At 32.0% G+C, this 20,885-nt stretch overlaps 1 protein-coding gene across 1 annotated transcript; it reads right to left on the bottom strand.

The window, feature by feature from the left end:
* Nucleotides 1–1,173: 1,173 nt before the first annotated feature.
* Nucleotides 1,174–20,628, bottom strand: LOC133201458 (GTPase IMAP family member 9-like). Its single transcript, XM_061337261.1, has 2 exons — nt 20,391–20,628; nt 1,174–2,048 (listed from the first exon to the last, which is right to left on the bottom strand). Exons 1-2 carry the CDS (start codon nt 20,626–20,628, stop codon nt 1,174–1,176), a joined length of 1,113 nt encoding a protein of 370 aa, XP_061193245.1.
* Between the last annotated feature and the right edge of the window lie 257 nt (nt 20,629–20,885).

Genomic DNA, 20,885 nt, shown 5'->3' with positions numbered 1-20,885 from the left:
ATGTCACACAAAGTAGGATCCAAAGAGGTTGTATTTACAAATAAAATCATTTAAATGACCGTAGAATTAGCGTAAAGTGGTTTGTTGAAATCCTTGTAATATCAGATGATGTGGCAGTAGCCTGTCTAGGTTTAAAATTGATCGTTCTTAGACCATGCTCCTGCGTATCGAATCATTTGGGAGAGATAAACATCATGTGCAGGTGATGTTGGAATATTAACACACAGATAAAGGAAGTTGGCAAAGGAAAAAACCATCCTGTTTGTCAATATACTTTGTAGTTGGCTGTTATCGTATACAGTCAGTAAAACATCCAAATACGAAACAGATGTGGAGACTCTTCAGTGTCTCTATGGAATCGACATATAAATGAACTATTGTTAATTGTTGTACGTCATCGATATATGAAGACCACAGCAAGAGATTTTTTCTCATGCTGACGTTTTCTAATAAAGTCTGAATCTCAATTAACGTCCAAAATTCCAACAGATTGTTGGAAGAACTGGTATCCAAAGACAACAAAAATGTTTTCTATGAGAAACTCGAGTATCTTTTTAATTTAGGTTTAAGAGTGTTTTAATGTATAATAAATAAGTCATAGTTTTCATCTTGAGAATCAGTGTGACCATTGTTGATTAATGTTATTTTTATTTATTGAATATACTTTTTGAATATTAATTGTGAATTCCTTATCCATTTTGAATTTATTTTCAGCTAAATAATATGATGACAACAATTAATGTCATTCGCTTCTCATTCAGTAGTGCTCAGTGCATTGTTTTGTTTGTTATTTGTGATTGTTCATAAAACTTTCAATTTGCCCCGGGAGATGGATCAGTCAAGTGTAATAAGATAAGAAAAGCCAAAAGAATATATTAAAAGCTTATTTTGATAGCATATGCAGTAAAACAATAAATTTGAATTCAAATACCAGTATATTAAGTTCAAACTTTTATTTATATTTAATGTCGATTAAGAAATTCTATAAGTATGGGACAGCAACGGGGAATTAAATATTGTAACAATCTGCAAATGACAAAATTAAATAACGGCACACAGACACACAAAAGATTTGAGTACTCGACTATCGTTAAACATCCGACTATAAGACAAAGATGTCCGAGTAAATTTGACATCCCAAATCATCCTCTTGCATGGGTGATGCCGTTTTCTTTATATCCCTATTTTACTGCGAACAATAAAGCTCAAAATCTGTTTTAATATTTTTGAAAATGATATTTCATTTTCACCGTCATTTTCATCAGAATATTTTTCTTCTATGATTATTTTTCTGGTGCGAAGTCTTATTTCTTGGGGATTCATTTTAGAAATTTTCTTTTCCACATTTTGATTGTGTTTTACGGCTTGTACCATCCTTTCAGCTTCTGTTGTTAAGGTTTTCTCAGTTTTTTTGTAAACTTCGTTTTGGAAAAGTTTCAGTGGTTGATCACGAAGCATTTTGTCAATCATTGATATGATAGTTTCTGCCTCTTTAATGCGTTCTCTTCTGTCACCTTTATATCCGACAGCAACATATCTTCCTTTTATTTTTTGCAAAAGTGTTAAAAGGGATGAGGATTTTGAAAACGACGATAAATAATCTTCTATAGACATATTTTCTGCTTCTAATAAATGCTTATTGGTGAATACCACAATCATAAAAGATAGCGCAGTTTCTCCGAATTCTTCCAGAAAGAGATCAACTGTTTCCTGCAAATTCTGGTTATCAATTCTTCCGATAGCAATGGTCAGTAAAATGGAGTGCAAACCAGGGGATGTTACAGCATAGCATTTAGCAATTTCGAACAATACCTCTGAATTGGACATGGATCTATCGAAAAGACCTGGTGTATCAACTACCACAATGTTTCTACCAAATCTATGAGTGTTTCCAGCATATATTGTTTTTGTCTGTGAATCCCCAAGTGCATTTGACTTAAATGTTTCGTGGCCTAGAATCGTGTTTGCTAGGGAACTTTTTCCTGATCCACTTTGTCCAATAATCAGTACACGCAGCTCATCATCGGAATCCGATTCTTTTTTAAACCCTAAAAGAAATGTGTTTTTGTTTTTAATTCAGAGAAGAACGAAATACTGCATACATGATTTGTATAGTTTGTGAAAAATATCCTACAAGCTTTAGAAAACAAATAAATAAAAAACAAAGTGGAAACACATGTAATGTTTAGTGTTATTGACATGTGTTAACTATTTTTTACTTACTGTCTCTACAATTACATGTACAATGTATATTACTATGCACAAGTTCATTATTTGTATTTATTTCATCCTCAATTACATATAATATTCGTAAGTTCTATTGTCAATACAATGACCTTGTCAGCAAATACAATTTATCATTGAGTCAAATGCTGACTGACGTTTTTCATACAAATTGTTAGGCCGTTATTTACACACTGAATTGTCAACGGATTTTTCCGTTATTTCCCGATCATGACAAGGAGCACACGGCGGGTGTGACCGGTCGGCAGGGGATGCTCACTCTTCCATGGCACCTGATCCCACCTCTGATGTTTTGGAGGTCCGTGTTTGCTCTGCTCCTATTTTGTATAGTTTAATGTACTTCTGAGCTTGAATACTGTTCGTTATCTCCATATATTTCATACATATGTATATTCATTGCTGCGTAATTCTTTTCTAACATTAGTACTGTTTCATAACTTTATAAAAAAAAAAAATTGACTTACCAAAATAGATGTATGGAATAAGATAATAAAGAATGCATGCAACGAACAGTACCATTGAAATAACGCAAAATGGTAAAAAACAATCTTTGGACACATCTTTGAATATCTACAACATTGAAAAATCAAATTTGTTTGTAATAATTGCATTGCATAATAAATTGATAAAATTAAATGTACGTAATTGTCTTTTTCATAGCATGTATTTCTAAGCTAAATTATATTCGAATTTTCCAAAAATATTTATTGAAAAAAACATGTTTAAATCAGAATGTTATTAAAAGAAAAAGTTCATAAACCTTTTTCATGTTTTTGATGGTGACTGCAATTAGCATTTTTCCTTGTATTTGCAAGATATATCAATGAAAAGCGTGAAATTGAAAAAAAAAAATGTTTAGAGTTCTGATGTTATTTTTTGCAAACACATTAAAAGAATATTGTAGTCTTCTCTTTTTTTTGAAAGAGAAAGGGTGAAAGAGAGAGAGAGAGAGTGATATTTAAGGAATTTGTATGACTTTTAGAATCGTGCACCTCAAAAATTTTTTCAAGTATTTTCTGATAAACTTGAGTCGTCGACGATACAGTATTACCACAAGTGTTATGCATTTTTGTGGCATCCTCCTCCTGTTGATTTCCTTTGGATCCATCAAAAAGATTACTTTCCTGTTTTTGTTCATTTCTAGGCTAAAAGTATATATATATATATATATATATATATATATATATATATATATATATATATATATATATATATATATATATATATATATATATATATATATATATATCTTACTTTTTCAACTTAAATTCTTTTTTAGATACCGATCAGAATCGCCTACTACTGGTACATGTAGGACGTTTACATCGTGATCTGGAAGCACGGTTTCGATTCTCGTTTGCCGCGCTGTCTCGTTTAAAGTCATCATTTCGAAAGTTATATGGTCGACACAATGACCTTGTCAGTAAATACAATTTATCATTGAGTCAAATGCTGAATGACGTTTTTCATACAAATTGTAAGGCCATTATTTACACACTGAATTGTCGACGGATTTTTCCGCTATTTCCCGATCATGACAAGGAGCACACGGCGGGTGTGACCGGTCAGCAGGGGATGCTCACTCCTCCATGGCACCTGATCCCACCTCTGGGGTCCGTTTCTCAAAAAGGCCTACGACCAGGCGTAAACTTAGTCCGAACTAAATCAGTGACTCAACCCGAAAATCGGACTAAGTTGCGTTTCACAAAAAGGCGCAGACTTAGTCGAGACTAAAATTAAGCTTATATCTACGCCTGCTCATGAGTAGGCGTAAGTTCTTAGTCTGTATTCAACTCGAAAAAAGTAGCAGGTGTTTTTTGTCATAAAGAGATAAAAGAATAATTATTTTGTACGTATGCGATATAATACCTATTAATGTACATATATGATATGCGAAAAATCGTGAAATATACAATTATTATGTAGGTAAATAGAAAGGTAGTAAAAATCCAGCGAGGATGCAGACTTTTTTCCGTAAAAAGGTTTCATGAACTAGGAATTTGTAAGTAAGAATTTTGAATTTTGAAACTGAGTAAGATATTTTTAAAAAGTGCCCGAATTCAAAAAAAAAAAAAAAAAAAAAAAAAAAAAAAAAAAAAAATGCAGGCACCCGTAGTATGGAAGAGGGGGCTGCAACCCTCCCGCTTTTTCCAGTAATGGTGTTTCTGTTAAAAATTGAGTTGTAATTTAGACTGACCTACACTTTCAGTATTTGTTTTCTTGTACTCTCAAAGTTTGCTGAATATTTTGGTTACTTAATTACCTACCCCCTTGCCCATTTCCTCCACACACTTGGCCCATGATATTTTTTTTTTTTTAATTTTTGAAATGGATTATGTTTTTGAAAAAATAAACCTCCTCAATCAATATACATTTGATATAATAAAATACGATATTAAGATAAGTTAATTCACCTATTACCTTAATTTCCCCTTTGATTAAATATAAAATTTATAGAACAGAAAATATGAACTTGTAAAATGTTCCAGTAAATAATTATCTTGTCCGTAATATTGTTTTTCCCATTTCAAAGGAGCAACTGTCATGGGGTATAAGATCTGCAGATGGATCTATCATTTATTAAAAAATAGGTACTTGTTTTTAATTAATTTACAATCTATCGTACTTTTCTCAGACGAATTTTATTTGAGGGTATCTTTTGATCGATTTATGAACAGATAAACACTTTATATTACACGCATTTGAAATGAAAGTGGTCAATAACGTGTTAATATCTTTAAATCTAGATAAAATCGTACATTTTGGCCGTGGTTTGCGACGATGCATCTGCATCTATAGAAGAAATATTATATGATCATATTCTTAATAGAAATTGAAACGGAATTACTAGATTTAAAAGAAAAAGATGGTATATTATATGATCATATTATTAATAGAAATTGAAGCGGAATTACTAGATTTAGAAGAAAAAGATGGTGATGTTGAATTTGTACTTTTCCCGATCTTAATAAATCTGATCCCGACTGGAAATATATGAAATGAAAATATTTCAGAAATTTATAAAAATACTAGATTGCTTGCTTTTAATATGGATTACAAGAAATTGATTGAAAACTAATTAAGCTTTTGCAAACCTTTATTGAGAATGCGTTTGCTAATGGAAATGTTGTATAAGCGTATTTTTACATGGACTGTGTAAATTATCATATCGATATCAATGTGATACTGTATGTCCAAAGTGTAATACATGTATTATAATACATTTATCAGCATGAATGCCAAGAAATCTAATTCAGTTAGAATTGATTATTCTCTTACAAAATTATAAATTCAATACAACTGATAAATTTTCAAAAATCTCTTTTCCATATTGTAATAATATATGATTTCATAATTGTTTAATTTTCCACAGGTCCGTAGAAAGCGATGGGGCAAGGGGACCCCGGTCCTCCACTTTTTCTGAGTGTAGTATTTTGCTTTATTAGATTTTCTTTCAGATACTGGTTGCCCCTCCCACTTTTTGTCGCTATAAGGTCGGCAACTCCCACTTTTTGATAGTTTAGGGTTTTTTTGGCTTGTCAGATTTTTTTTTTTTGGGGTGGTGGTCCCAACCCCACTTTTGAAACCTTTGCTACGAACCTGTTCCAACCCTTTTGCGTATTTATTTTAATGTAAAACATAAGTGAAAAGACAATATGGCTTATTTTCAAAGGAAAATTTCTTCAGTAATTTTCCTGCTTAATGTATTCCAATTTTTCGCAAGTACGTATGCTTTGCACATCGTTTGGGTTTTTTAAAGGACAATTGATTATCGGAATATCACAATCGAGTACATGCACGTTTATGTTTTTTCTAATGTTATTTGTACCTATATAGATTTTATAAAAAAATTATCTGAGTATACAAAACTAGTTATTTAATTTTAATTCTTTGACCTTGAAAATACAGATAGATATATCTCTTTGAAAGATGATGAAGAGAGAAAACATGCACGCACGCTAATGCTTTTCGTGCCTTTCTTCTGTATTTAGGTTTAAGATTGATAGTAATTTGATCCGCCACATTTAATTGTAGTCTCTAAACCAAATAAAATACGATCTGCGCATGCTTAGTACTTAGCGGAGAGGTCTTAGTCTTAGGCCCAGTCTTACGCCGTTTTCTGAAACGCGATTTAAGGCTGTCTAAATTTTGGCGTACCTTACTTAGTCGGACTAACTTAGGCCCAAATCTACCACTTTTTGAGAAACGATCCCCTGATGTTTGGAGGTCCGTGTTTGCTCTGCTCCTAATTTGTATTGTTTGATGGACTTTTGAGCCTGAATACTGTTCGTTATCTTCATATCTTTTATCTTAGACTTAAACATAGTCAGTAACTCTTTACTCCCAAAGCATCCGAAATTATTAAAACTGTAAAGTCACGCGTCTTTTTGATGAGACTTAAAAAACTGAGTGCCTTAGTCTCAGCAGAGGTTGACCTTGAGTGCTAAGCGTAGATCTAAATTGAAAGCTCTTCACTGGCATACTTTGACGTCTCTATGCGACTGAAATTTCTGGAAAAGTACCTTGAAAACAAACCATCAATTAATCAATAATTCTATTTTTATTATAAAATTAATGCTAGCTGTCAATGAATTAACACATAACTGTAGGTATACTTAGTAAAGTTAAAAAAAAAATCAAAGTTTGTCTTTCATGTAGAGGTTACTTACCTGAGAAGCATCTTCAAATTGCATGGGTCTGGATCTTTGTTTCGTCAAGCTAGCTGAGATATATGAATAGCCAGAATCCTTTTCAATATCTGTGTTTTTAAGATGAATATTTTGTATTCGTTCTTCTTGTGGTAATTGTCCATCACTTTTATTTTCCTGCTGATGATTATAGAAACACAAAGGTTAAATAGTGCTTTCTTACATATTATTAGAAAGACTTTCACATTCAATTAATCATAAGAAAAATGTTCTAAATTGTAATAGAAAACTGGATATATACAATGTCTTGTACTTTTGTTTTACTGAATTGATGCAAATCCATAAAATCTGAGCTATATTCCTTTTCTTCTTCGGTCTTTTGCTAGAAAGAGTACAATGTAAAGAAAGCGTATTTAAAGTAGTGATAAGAGAGAAGTAAACATAGAATCGGCCAGACAGAAAGTCGGCATCTTGCATGAACCGATTTAACTGGACATCATGAATGAAATATTTTGTAATATTATTGAAAGTAACAAACACATTGTAATGAGAAGGAAGTTAATCTTCTCGACAAGTAATATTCATTATGACTCCATTTAATTGGATTCATCGAATTAAAAATACTTCAATTACCACATACGCAAGACACACATGCACACACCCCCAAACACAAACACACAATCCATGTTTTTTTTTTTTTTTTTTTTTTTTTTTTTTTTTTTTTACAATAAAAAGTAATGATAAATGCACTTTTGAACATTATAGCTCTAATTTCTCATTACATTTTCCTTGTTTGGGTGTTGGCAAAATTCATGAAGACGCGATGAAACATATATATATATCAATATTTCACCATTTTTGGGATTGTGTTTTTAACTGCTCAGTACATCATAAATAATCACAAAGCATAGTTTCAAGCATTTTCCTTGAATTAAATTATTTTTAAAACAAAAAATGTATAATAAACGTTATCTTACCTTAAGTCTGCTCATTTTCATTCTCTCTTTGACAAGACCTGTCGATTATCAGCTTATGATATGTGTTTGTTTTAAGATAACAAATGACAACTTTAAAGTACAGAAATTGACTGACTCACGGTGGTGAAATCGCACGGTATATTTTTTACGTCAATGCATTTCTCTCTCTCTCTCTCTCTTCTAATGTGTGGCATGAAAAACATTTCTGTTTTCAATAATTTACATTATCAGTCGGTAATTTACATTATCAGAAATATATTGAAGGGAGAAAAGGAAACTAGAAAAGGAAGACATACGACTTAATGTGATCTTTATATATTGACTTTTTCTTTTCTCCCATGGAATAAGTAGAAAAGTATTTTCTCTTGTCACAGTATAAAATATGTTTTAATATGTGCATTAAATATAGAAAATTTATAATTATAACTTCTGTCAGTCAACTTAAAAAGTCTGCAAAAGAAGCACAACTTAAGGCAGTTAGAAGGGAATAATATTTTACATTGTATGTAGTTAGAGACTGATAAGTGTGCTGCAATGTAGGTCTTATAAGAGTAATTTTTAAATATTAATGTAGCAGCTGAAGGTTATTACAACTTTATTTCATTTACGAGTGTGGATGACATAATTATACAATAAACGTGTTAATGGATATCATTATTCCTTATATATTTCATTCTTATTTGAAAATAGTAATTCATGCTATGCAATAACATTTAAAATTAAAAGCTTATTTGGGTATTTGAATTAATCTGTATCTAAGTGAAATATTTTATTAATAATATTTGAATAAAAATGAAATATTGCTTTTAATCTCTCAAAATTTTGTTTCAAAACACTGATTGACCTCATTTGCAAAACTTAAGATCTATGTATACATATATTTTCTGTACATGTATTTTCTAATGCATACGGAATATTATTATTTAAGGATTACATATACTCAACGTTATAGTTGACACAAACTGGGCGCATTAGGATATGATGTTGTAAATCGGTGACGTCAGGATATATTAATCATAGAAAATATAATTATGTGTTGTTGCTTTTTAGATAATACATAACTCTAAAGATTCAATTACTTTTTCAACAATCTGTCACATGCAAGTTGTTATTTGCGACATGCCGTAATTTTTGCGGAGAATGTAAACAAAGAACGACAGGAGTTTTCAAAACAAAATAACAAATACACAATAAAACTAATTGCTTAAAATCTCGGTGGAAGTGCGTCCGGGACGACCACGGTTGTTCACAGACCACTCATATCATCTTCCCCACATGGACAACAAGGAAACTTATTCCGATTAAGTACCCCAAGCGTACAATGATCGTCAAGTTCCCCAAACAGCTGGATGCGATGTGATTGTTCATTCAGAAAGTTCTTAGTAAGCAACATAAATATTGACCATACATAGGATCTAATGTATCTGCGTTCATATGATTTTTTTCTTAATTTGACTATCTATCTGTTTGGTGAATACATGCATGATGTTAGCTGGAAAACTGTAGCGTTTTGATTTTGTTAATAGTCTTTGACTATAACCTTATGATCAGAGACTAATATAAAAAAAAAACAAAAACAAAAAAAAAAAAAAAAAAAAAAAAAACAAAAAAAAAACATAATGCTTTGGTTCTGCAGTTAGCAAGGTGTATAAGCGGTACACTCTCAAATTTAATTTCACGCACTCCTGAATAAAAAAAAAAATAATACAATCAAAAACAAAATATCTTGAAATAAATAATCTAACATTTTTCCCCAAGGAAATATCAAAATGAGAGAGAGAGAGAGAGAGAGAGAGAGAGAGAGAGAGAGAGAGTTTCTAAAAGTGTACAGTACCTGACACAAAGCAGTCCAAGAGCAGTCCCGCTGACTGCTTTCTGGGACTACTAAAGCAGTCTCATAGCGGTCCCAGAGCAGTTCCACATCAGTCCCACAGCGGTCCCAGCGGTCCCATAAAGCAGTCCCAGCAGTCCTAGTGGGCGGGGTTAATTATTTTAATAGGCGGAGCTTATTCAGAAATGAGATTACCAATAAACAATGTAACTATAAAAGGCAGTGGAAATTAAAGATACATTTCTTTCTGAGCAGTAACAACAAACATTTACAATTCTTATGGCACAGTCATTTCTGAACTGTTAAGAAAATCACAGTACGCATATAGAAACAAATAATAAATACTTAACGAAGATGACGTTCACACCTACTAATACTATGAATATATAAACACAGTTATGTGGTATATTAATTTTTCTGTTTAAGAACATCAAAGTCATGATTAGTATTATTGATATGGAAGCATCCCGAGGTAGTGGAAATTAAAGTTGGCCCCTCCCCCGTTCAATACTGAACGGATTTCTGCTTCCTCCTAGCCAATGAGCTCAGGTGAGCGATGTGGTCTATGCGCCTCTTGTTTTAGGATGTTCTAATTTTATTGAGCCAAGTATGGTTATCAGTATGAAAGAGAAAAAATGGATGAGGTAAAAAAGGTGTCCACTATTATAGCAGATGATGACACCACCACTATTTCTCCACTAAAACAAAGAGTGAATCCAAACATTAAAAAAATGCGACAAGAACCATATTAGGATTTTTTTTTTCGTCTAATTTATATGCCTTGAAGAAAAAGCACAAGTCCTTGACTACAAGGGAATCCACTATCTTCTGAAATGCTTCAACTAATTACAATCGTCTGTCACAAAACCAGGGAAACCCAAGAGGAATAGAAAAGGCACGTGATGCCCTCTGTAATCTCACTTTGGGAAACCATGAGTCATGCAGCGATTCCTGGCGTCAGCATGTTTACAATCCGAAGCAAAAGTACTATTATACATATAACTACCCATACCAAACCATTCTCAAAATTTGCTCATGAGCAGCTCACGTTAGGACTAACAAAATTTCCTCACGTGAGTTGCTCATGTGAGTCTTATGTGCAGTTTAACATGCAAATTAGGCGAAATGCTCACGTGAGCAAGATTCTGCACATGCGCATTTTTTGCTCATGTGAGGAATCAATTTGCTCACCTAGAATTTTGCTCACATGAAGCTCATTAGTCTCATGTGCAGAAATTGCTCAATTGAACAAACAATAATAGAATAAAATTTAAATTACATTATATAATATATACATGTATGTTTTAAAATACAATTCCTCAATAATATTGAAAATTTTTAATATTCTTGAGCAACATGTAAATACTTGCTTAAATGTTCAGTGAACTTCCTTTTTCAAACTTAAAATGAACCTAAATTCAAAATTAAATGAAATTAAAATTAAATTAAATGAACAGCTAGTATATACTACAAATAGAACACATTTCTCTGTATTAATCTTAATTATACATGTTTAATTATGTACAATACACAATATTGTATAACTTATCAAAAAGTTAGATTTCCATTAGATTTACAGAACATCCAACAGTTTTGGACAGCGCTAGATGGATTAAAGTTGTCTCTAATATGCCAGGTTATGTAGATTTTTCTCAGATTGCTGAATGCATGGCAATCATACTTGGGTGTGAAATAAAAATTCCCGCAGTCATAAGAATTATAATCCTTTCATCAAGTTCATTTTTCTTGCATTTTTTTTAATTGAGTGCCAACATAAGAGCTTGATCTGCAAGGGGGATAATCTGCAGATCCCTTTATCAGCAATTTTTTTTCTGCAAAAATTTTGAATTTATAATTATTATAGTTTTCATGGTTCAGTTGGTCATGAATTGAGGCCAGTCAATAAAAAAACCATATGCAGTAATATAAAGCAGCTCATCTTGAAAGATAGATTACTGCACTAAGCTGTACACTTTGACCTAATCTAACTTACATATCCATAGTTCTTAAAAGAATCTATAGAGAATTTGCAATATATTTAAGGAATGTTTGATCCTATATTCAGAACTATAAACATTAATTACATTATCTAATGATGTAAATTTCTGCACATATATATTATACTGTAATTACTGATAACATACTGCATTTATATCAAAATTAAGTATTACTAATAATTCATACATGCACAAACAGATTATGTTTTATAATTAGTAATCTGAAATGAGAGAGGGGGGGGGGGGTTATAATATTAAAATTAAAATATTAAAAGAACCGCGAGTGATAGTATTGTTCTCCCGCCTACCTCCAAGTCAATTTTCAAAAGTTAACATATTTGAATGATTTTATCATATTTATATAGATATTTATATGAATTTTCATAAAACGTTACTTATTTGAGAAAATAAAGAGAGATAACTCTAAAATTTTGGTAAAACTTGACAAATTAACACCAAAGCTTTTTGTGTTTCACGGGGGCGGGGGGCATCTGATTACAGACAAAAACGACAAAAATGCTCTCTTTTTCACCAATTTTGAAGGGGTTTACAACTTATACGTTATATTTTTTCAATTACATATGATTGATTTTATATGAATAAAACATAAGAAGAGACGAAAATAACATATATCCATATCCAAGAATATTTTAAAATGTGATGGTTCTTTCAAGCCCGATTTCAATGGAAAACATCGTTTACCCCCTTATAAAAAGAGCTGGAATTAAGAGTAATTAACTATTTAACACTGGTATCAAAATTATTAATCAATTACCATTAAACTCTTCTTTGCATTAAACAAACATTTTATTGCCAAATTTCCATTAGTAATGAATTAAATGGATGTAAAATATAGGCCGGAATCGAGAGTTAGCGTGCGTAGTTCTTAAAAGAGGTAGAAGATGAAATACATTTTTTTAGGTTTCCCATGCCATAGTCTATCAAGAATTAATTCACTACCTGAGATCTCACCTTTTTAATTTATAGTATGTCTAAAAGTAACCATTTTTTATGGTTAATAAATGAACTGTGAATTAAGATGTTGATGTGCTGTACAATTTGTGTGAATTTATAAGTCATATATAGTTAGACAAAGTCAAAGTCACATATTGATCTTGACTTTCATTTACATGTACTTTAATTCACTACTTATGCTACAGTACGTGTGTTGTTGTATACTCTACATTGTGCAGAAGTGGATTAATAAAAGTAATTATATACTATCCTTCAGTACTGACTCTTGCTGTTCATTGCAGTTTAATATAATTTGCACATGCCATTCAACATACAATTTTTTAAATACTCTTCTCCATAGATCTGTTTATTCTACATAAGGCAGAAGTGGATTTCTGTATATCCTTCAGCACCGACTCTTGCTGCCTCTTGCTGATGTATCAGGCATTTTTATGTGTTCAGATATATGTATAACATTAATAATAATAATGCACATTTTTGCACATTAAGTTGTATCAATTAAAAATGCAGATATATCTTAAATTAAAGCAACCTATGTCTACATATGAAACTCAAAATACCACCAATGTACTAAATGGAAGAATTGCTCTTCATTATATATTGTATTCTGTCCGCTATCTTGTCTGTAATTATATGTTATATGTTTATGCCCATTGGGCCCTGATTTGGTAATAAATCCTATTTCATTCTATACAATCCCAGTTAACCTTTTCTCAGGCATACTTTAGTGCCAGCAAATCTTTGAAATATTCCTATCACCCTTTATCATTGTGGCTACATCATCATTTGTAATTGATCTTTGATAATTACTTATATCTGTTGGACTTAAGTTACATTTGTAACTTTTAAAATGTTGACATCCAGTCTAATATTTTGATGACATGTATTTCCCAAAGCATATTTCACTTCTTTACTGTACAAAAACTAATCTACAAACTTTCATACCCTCACAAACATTTTGCATTGCAATTTTGAAATGGTCTGAGAAGCGCGCACAAATCCTGACTGGCTCCCCTCATTGGATACAGCTGCCCTAGTTTTCAGCAACTGTGGGGGACACAGCAGGTTGTTTCGGTAGAGGATAGCATTGATGGGATGAAGATTAGAGGCTTAAGTGCCGTTTTTTAATATTTTAAAAGCTACAATATATGTAGCCTCAATTCATTATAAACTACTGTATAATTTCTAATAAGATTTTAAATATCGTTGTTTCTTTCTAATTTCATTTTCTATGATAAGAAATTCCTGCCTGGATCCCAATTAATTATTTGTGATGCTATCAATAGGAAGCATTAACAGTAACACATGGGAAATTGCAATGAAGTCTTGTGAACGGTTAGACCACATAGAGTGACAAAGTATTGTATTTCTTCACGTGAGCATTAGAAATGCTCACGTGAGGAAATGAGACTTGTAATTCTTTGGTTTTGGTTCTACCTGTAATACTGAATTTTGACTGTGTCCAATTTCCTAACCTCTTGCTCATGTGAGAAAATTGAACTTAGAAAAATAACTACCAATGGTATATCTTTATGTAAGGCTGTTCATATTTAAGCAATTTGAATAGCCTATTTTTCATGAGCATCCAAGTGAGCATAATTTTACACATGTGCATTTTATTTAGTATTTTCCTCCCTAACAGAGACAGACTAACAATCTGCACATGAGCAAAATCTCAAATTATATCTAATTTGCATAAATTTCTTACTAGATTTTCATGTGAGTCTCATGAGCTGCTCATGAGCATTTCTTAGAATGTTTGGTACGGGTATGTACAGACATAACAGGTATGTGATTCAGTATCAATTTGAAATAATGTATCTACATATACATTTATCTTATTACATGTATGTGCAAGCTATATCTCTCCTGCAAAGAGATGGTAGATATAGGCTTAATTGCCCATTTCCTATTCTTGATTTAATTTATTCAATATATGTTCAAATTAAAGGCACTCTTCCTTGCCCTATGGAAAGCCATTAAAAGACTCTGACGTTCATTCAATATGCAACAGTGGAAGCAGAACAGCTGTAAGATCTCCACTTTGGGAGGCACCCAACCATTTGAATCTTTCAATAGGTATGTGTCACTTTAAGCTCCGAAAAACCACCATTTTATAGGCCCAGCTACTTTAAACTATAAAGTAGCAACATTTGTAGCAGAAAAAGCCCCGGAGTATCTTATCTTGTTGCTGTTAGTATATATAGTTTGCAAATTTATGTACCAAAATATTATGTGAATATTAAATGGAAAAAAATCTCATGCTGTAAAACTTTACAGAGATACTTTTTATATAAATATTATATATATATATATATATATATATATATATATATATATATATATATATATATATATATATATATATATATATATATATATATATATATATATATATATATATATATATATATATATATATATAAGTATATTTATATATATATATATATAGAGAGAGAGAGAGAGAGAGAGAGAGAGAGAGAGAGAGAGAGAGAGAGAGGGAGAGAGAAAACAGAGAAATTCACTTTTATGGACTTTTGAGCTTGAATACTGTTCGTTATCTCCATATATTTCATTTTATAAGGATACCCACTTCCGCCCGTAGCTAGAGTTGAACTCTCGACCTACGGAATCTGTTTCCTAGCAGTACAGGAACAGCGTGCTTGACCGCTCGGCTATCTAGACAAGTCTAAAAACTTGCATTCGATGCCGATGGAATTCTCGCATCGCTGTCCTGCGGGCATTGAGAATGGAAGTGAGATACAGTAATTTGACATTAGTTTTATTAGAGGATCGTTACCGATACATATTGTAGTGAATTAATTTTTATTTATAAAGCACTTTTTACAACAACTCTTAAACTAACATAACTGCACTAAGTGAAAAATATTAATATAGAAAGCAAAGAAAAATTTACTTTTATTTGGATACCCACTTCCGCCCCGACCCCGGGTTGAACTCTCGACCTATATATATATATATATATATATATATATATATATATATATATATATATATATATATATATATATATATATATATATATATATATATATATATATATATATATATATATATATATACACGTGTTATATTTCATGAGCAATATTTTTAATTAAATTATTATTGCAAGCAGATCATACAGTTTTTGCATCAAGCAGCAACACTCCCTCCTAAAGTTATTTTTGTTGTAATAGGTAAACAGAAAGATAGGATTATCTCCTAGAAGGTTTACTAGAAAGTTGTGCTACCTCAGGGACCCCCAGTCTAGAAAGAGAAATACGATTGCCAAAATGGAGTAGGCCAAGTGAAGAAAACCTGAGCTGAGGGCTAGGAGGTAATGTAAAATATGTTCACTTAAATGATTATTTATCAGTTGTTTTTGAAATACATGAATTTATATTAGACTTTGCATTTTTTCTTTCATTCATAAATATCCTTGTGTACAACTAGCAAAGAAATTCATGAAGGATCCACGTATGAATCTGGAATAGGGTTAGCTTTTCAACAAGCTAACTTCATTATAGAAATTCCAGTCCCACGCGCAAGACCACAGATGGAAACGGTTATTGTCGAAAATCATACTTTTATCTTATTTGATTTAGAAACAACAGGAGTAGGTAATATTTTGTGCAAGAAGTTGATATAGAAATTTTATCAAATTCAGTTTATTAAAAAGAACCATATTTTTATCCCTGTAGAAAAAGGTGTATACAGTTTTACCCCTGTGTGTCTGTCAGTATCTGTGTGTGTGTGTCTGTCTGTTACAAATTTTTATCTCAGTTTTCTTAGCAACTACTCATTGCAGACGTTTTAATGTCAACACCCTCTTTCTTTATGCATGCCATATGGTGGAATTTATTTCTGTATAAATCCATACTCCAATGATAATATATGACCGATGGCCTTGTGAGAATATTTGATTTGCTTGTTCATTTGTATACCAGTACTCTAAATGGTGATATTTCTTTTTTAGCTCGCACTTATCGTTCAGTTGGAAGCTGTACGCAATGAGGATAGATTTTTTACATATTCTACATGTTCTATGTTATCAAGATTTTTAAGAAAGGTGAAGGGATTTTTGGATACGAAAGTTTCATTTTGAATATTCCATCCAAACCTAAGCTCTTATAGCCAACAAAATCTTGTAGAAAGTCTTCTTGCATGTTCATATGAAGCACATAATGCCCTTGATGATATTTTAGTGTTGTAAAAGTTGTTAGAATTAGTGAATTTATCAGATGAATAGCATAAGTATGCCACATTCTCACTTGATAATGCAATGAATGTACTATCTTATCAAAAGGAAGTTGACAAAAATTTTCCTTCCTTACAGATTCTTGCTCAGAAAAAAAGGTGTTGATTTTGGCTGTACGAATAGCTGAAAGTGGGTTGGATTTTGATAGTTTGAAACTAACTGACTATAGAGATCAGAATGGTATCCCTGCATTGTTTACTGAAGTGTGTAGCAACAGTTCTGTGAGGGTGTCAAAGTCGAACAGACTACCAGTATTCATCTCACAATTATATTTTATATCTACATGTAATTAGTGACTGAGACTTGACAAATGTAATCTTATGTAGTATGTACAAGTAGTATCTTCCAAACAGATATTGGATTGATAATGATAATTGTACAAAGCCCATTATTTATTAAGTAAATCTGCATGGAATTTATAAGTTATAGTCTGTTTTTTTATATATATATATATTACACTTTTTAATCCATAATCTTGTAAGATGTGATTAGGTGATAAACATGTTCAAAAAGTTTTTTTATTCCATTCATATTCTCATATTCTTATGTAATTAAAATGGTCACAAAAAGAAGGTATAAAGACACAAAATTAAATTCAATTCATATTAATGTAATGAGCATAACATTTTTTTTAAATATAACATTGCAAGAAGTGTAGTACTAGTATTTTTGAAATAATGCACATGTATAAATATTTTGTTACATTTTAAACTCGACATAAAAGACGTATCACAATATTGTTGTACAAAATATTGTGACACTACTCGTGATTAAGAAGACTGGTAAAGTTTTAATAACTGTTTTATTATTACAATCCAAAATGGTAAGCAAACAAACAAAGGTTTAGATCAAAGTCAAAAGGTACTTAAAGTCTCTCTAAACAACAAGCGTTCACCAATTCAAAGGTCTCGGAGCCAAGGATGGTAAAAGGCGTCCGGAGCCAGGATGTTGAAAGGCTGCTGATACCAAGCGTGCACCAGGTTTTATACTGGACATACAGAAAGAGTGTCACATATATGGAAACAGGAATCAGATCCCATCTTAATATTTAGTTCATCTTCATTGTTCCTCCCACCAAAACAGTCTTAGGGTAGTTTTAATTAGCATATTATTCTCATTTCCATATCGGAGAGGATCATGTGTGATCTATGTCCAGCCCACTAGATGCGTAGGAGATATCATATCATCACCAGATGCTGGTCAGTAGAGTGGTCAGCACATTCTTGCACATTGTCCGATTAATTAGAAGTACACATTAGTTTCTATTTCTGACCCTCTCAGCGTGTAATAGATAATTAGTATACGGTAGTAGTGTCCATTACCAATTAGTGTCTTAGGATGAAAGCGCACTATAGTATCAACAGCTTATAAACATAATCTTCAAAAGAAAATAAGATACATAACGTTACATTTATGAAAATAAAGTGAATGTCATTTCACAATAATAATTAATAAATTTAATATTTAAATTTATACTGTCATTGTGTTAAATTCCTCCCCAAACTAGACGAAACACTGTCTAATGTTTTCATAAAGTCCAAACACTATATAACACAATGATTTCACACTCCATAAATGTATTATCTAGTAAAAGGAAATCCAATGGAATCCACACGCATATATATTCGAATAATAATAAACCAACATCATCAATTATATCAAGAATGTTCCTTGTGATCGGTAACATCCAATTAAAAAAATGTTAAATGATAACAATAATGTCCCTTAATAATGGCGACATCCAATAATCGTATCATTTCTGTAATTCAAAAAACGTTAACATCATCGTTTTTCCTCATTGTTATTGTGATCGTATAGTGTTTTTAATCTTATTCATATCGTGATCGTATAGCTTTCAGTTTTCACTCGAATGATATTGCAACATTCAGCAATATTGTTCTTAAAAGCCTTTCACATTTAATCAGTACTTGATGTGAGACCGAGACTTGGATACATGGTGTTAGTCTTTTGTTGTTGTTTATCGATTTCTGTGGTCTTTTTTTCCTTTGTTTTTGTGTATTGTGGAGTTACAACGTAAGGCACAGTTACCACTAGTACAGCCAAATTCTGGATTTTCTCAGCAGTTGGAGATTGAATGCCATCATAGGTGCTGAAGGAACTTTACTGTTGTCTACATCATTGCCCTCCAGAAACGCTGACATTCTAGACTCTGTTTTATTGGCTGAGATATCATACTTTTGATCTATTCTTTCTGGACAACCGACACATGTTTGACCTTGACCTATTCTTACACTTGTTTCCAAATTTACAATATACAAATATTATTATCCCCAAAATTAACGAACTTATAAATCCAATTATGACGAATACCCATGTCGGCCAACCACTTTCAAGCATGGGGACATTTTCAATACTTTTAATTTCTTGAATCAATTTGTTCATTGTGAGTCGCCCGCGTGGCGCAGTGGTTAGAGCATCTCCTCTAGAGTCGCGAAGTAAGGAATTGATCCTTACGTCGCGGGTTCGAATCCCACTGCGGGACGTGGAGACTGGTCCTTCGAATGAGACCGTATAAACCGAGGTCCCGTGTCGCAGTAGGTGCTGGCACGAATAAGATCCATCACTGCTCAATGGCCGTAAGTGCCGAACATAGGACAAAATTTGCAGCTCTCCACCGGCAAGTGGTGGCGTCTCCATATGAGTGAAAAATTCTCGAGAGGGACGTTAAACAAAATACAATCAATCAATCAATGTTCATGGTGATAGTTTTTATATCTTTTAATTTATGTGTTAAATTTTTAAGAGTAAGATTTGGAAATGTGGAATGAAAAGGTCTCTATAATTTAATTGATTTCAAATTATAACTATGTAGAAATTTTGATAAAAATTTAATTTTATATTTCAATTACCTTTACGTCGGAGATATGAAGGGAAAAAAATAGTCAATATAAGCAGAGCATGACAACTGTACCTTTTAGTTAAAATGGGTTTGGTTGTTCCTTTTGAGAGTTCTCAATCATTTATGTAACTTGCAAATTATTATTCTACCCACTGTTTTAATTTCAGAAACGGACAATGACAAATAAATTTGATAAGTTAAAATTTCACCGAATTCCGAACCGCGATAGGATTTCATCTGCACATAATAATATTGTATCATTAATACCATTTATCCATGTACACATTTGTATTTTACACCATTACATAGTTTTCTTCTCTTTCTATATCAACTCTAGTTCAGAAAACTTATTCTGAGATGTCGTACCCGGACCCGCTACTTACTGTAGCACTAGAGTGCTTGTCATTACAAGGAAAGATTACTTTTTAAAATAACCTTTATCATAGAATGCTGTTAAATGAGCAGTGACCACTTGATTCAAACTTTGAATCTAAAGAAATTGAATGACAGGTATCATCAATAAGCAGTTTAAGATTTTTCGTTTTTCTTATTTTTCTTATTTGATAAAACTTTGATCGTTTTAGGTTTTGTTTTATTACATGCATTTACACCCATTTCATCAAAATGTGTTAATTCATCGTTTATTTTGTGGTCACTCTCAATATCTGAATTTTCTGAGCCCTCAACAGTCTGTTGTTTTCGTTGCATTCGTTTTGACAACTCCCATAAGGGTACGTCGTCTTCTGAAGACCAATCATATCGTTCTTTACTATATTTACTAGCAAGCTTAGCCAGCGGTGTGTCATCCTCGGAGTCTCTCTCCTTCCTCAGATTCATCATTTAATTCCTGAATAGGATTGTTTTCATTAACCTTAACCTCTTCATCTGTTTCACTCTCATGAGGTACTCCATAGGCAGCTTTTCTTATGGGCTTAGCGTCTTCATCCTTTGGTATGTCCCATTCTATTTTAGCGAGCCTAAACAATTCTTTGTGAGTTTTCATGATCCTACCATCCAATTAGTTTTTAATTTTGAATGTCACAGGCGATGTTTGTTCAATTACACGGTACAAGGGTTTCCAATTACTTTGTAAT

Source organism: Saccostrea echinata, unplaced genomic scaffold (assembly GCF_033153115.1).
Source record: "Saccostrea echinata isolate AGI-Se365-2 ecotype Australia unplaced genomic scaffold, CSIRO_AGI_Sech_v1 ptg000044l, whole genome shotgun sequence".
Taxonomy (NCBI): Eukaryota; Metazoa; Mollusca; class Bivalvia; order Ostreida; family Ostreidae; genus Saccostrea; species Saccostrea echinata.
The sequence above is the reverse complement of the archived record's forward strand: the minus strand, read 5'-3'. Positions and strand labels throughout refer to the sequence as shown.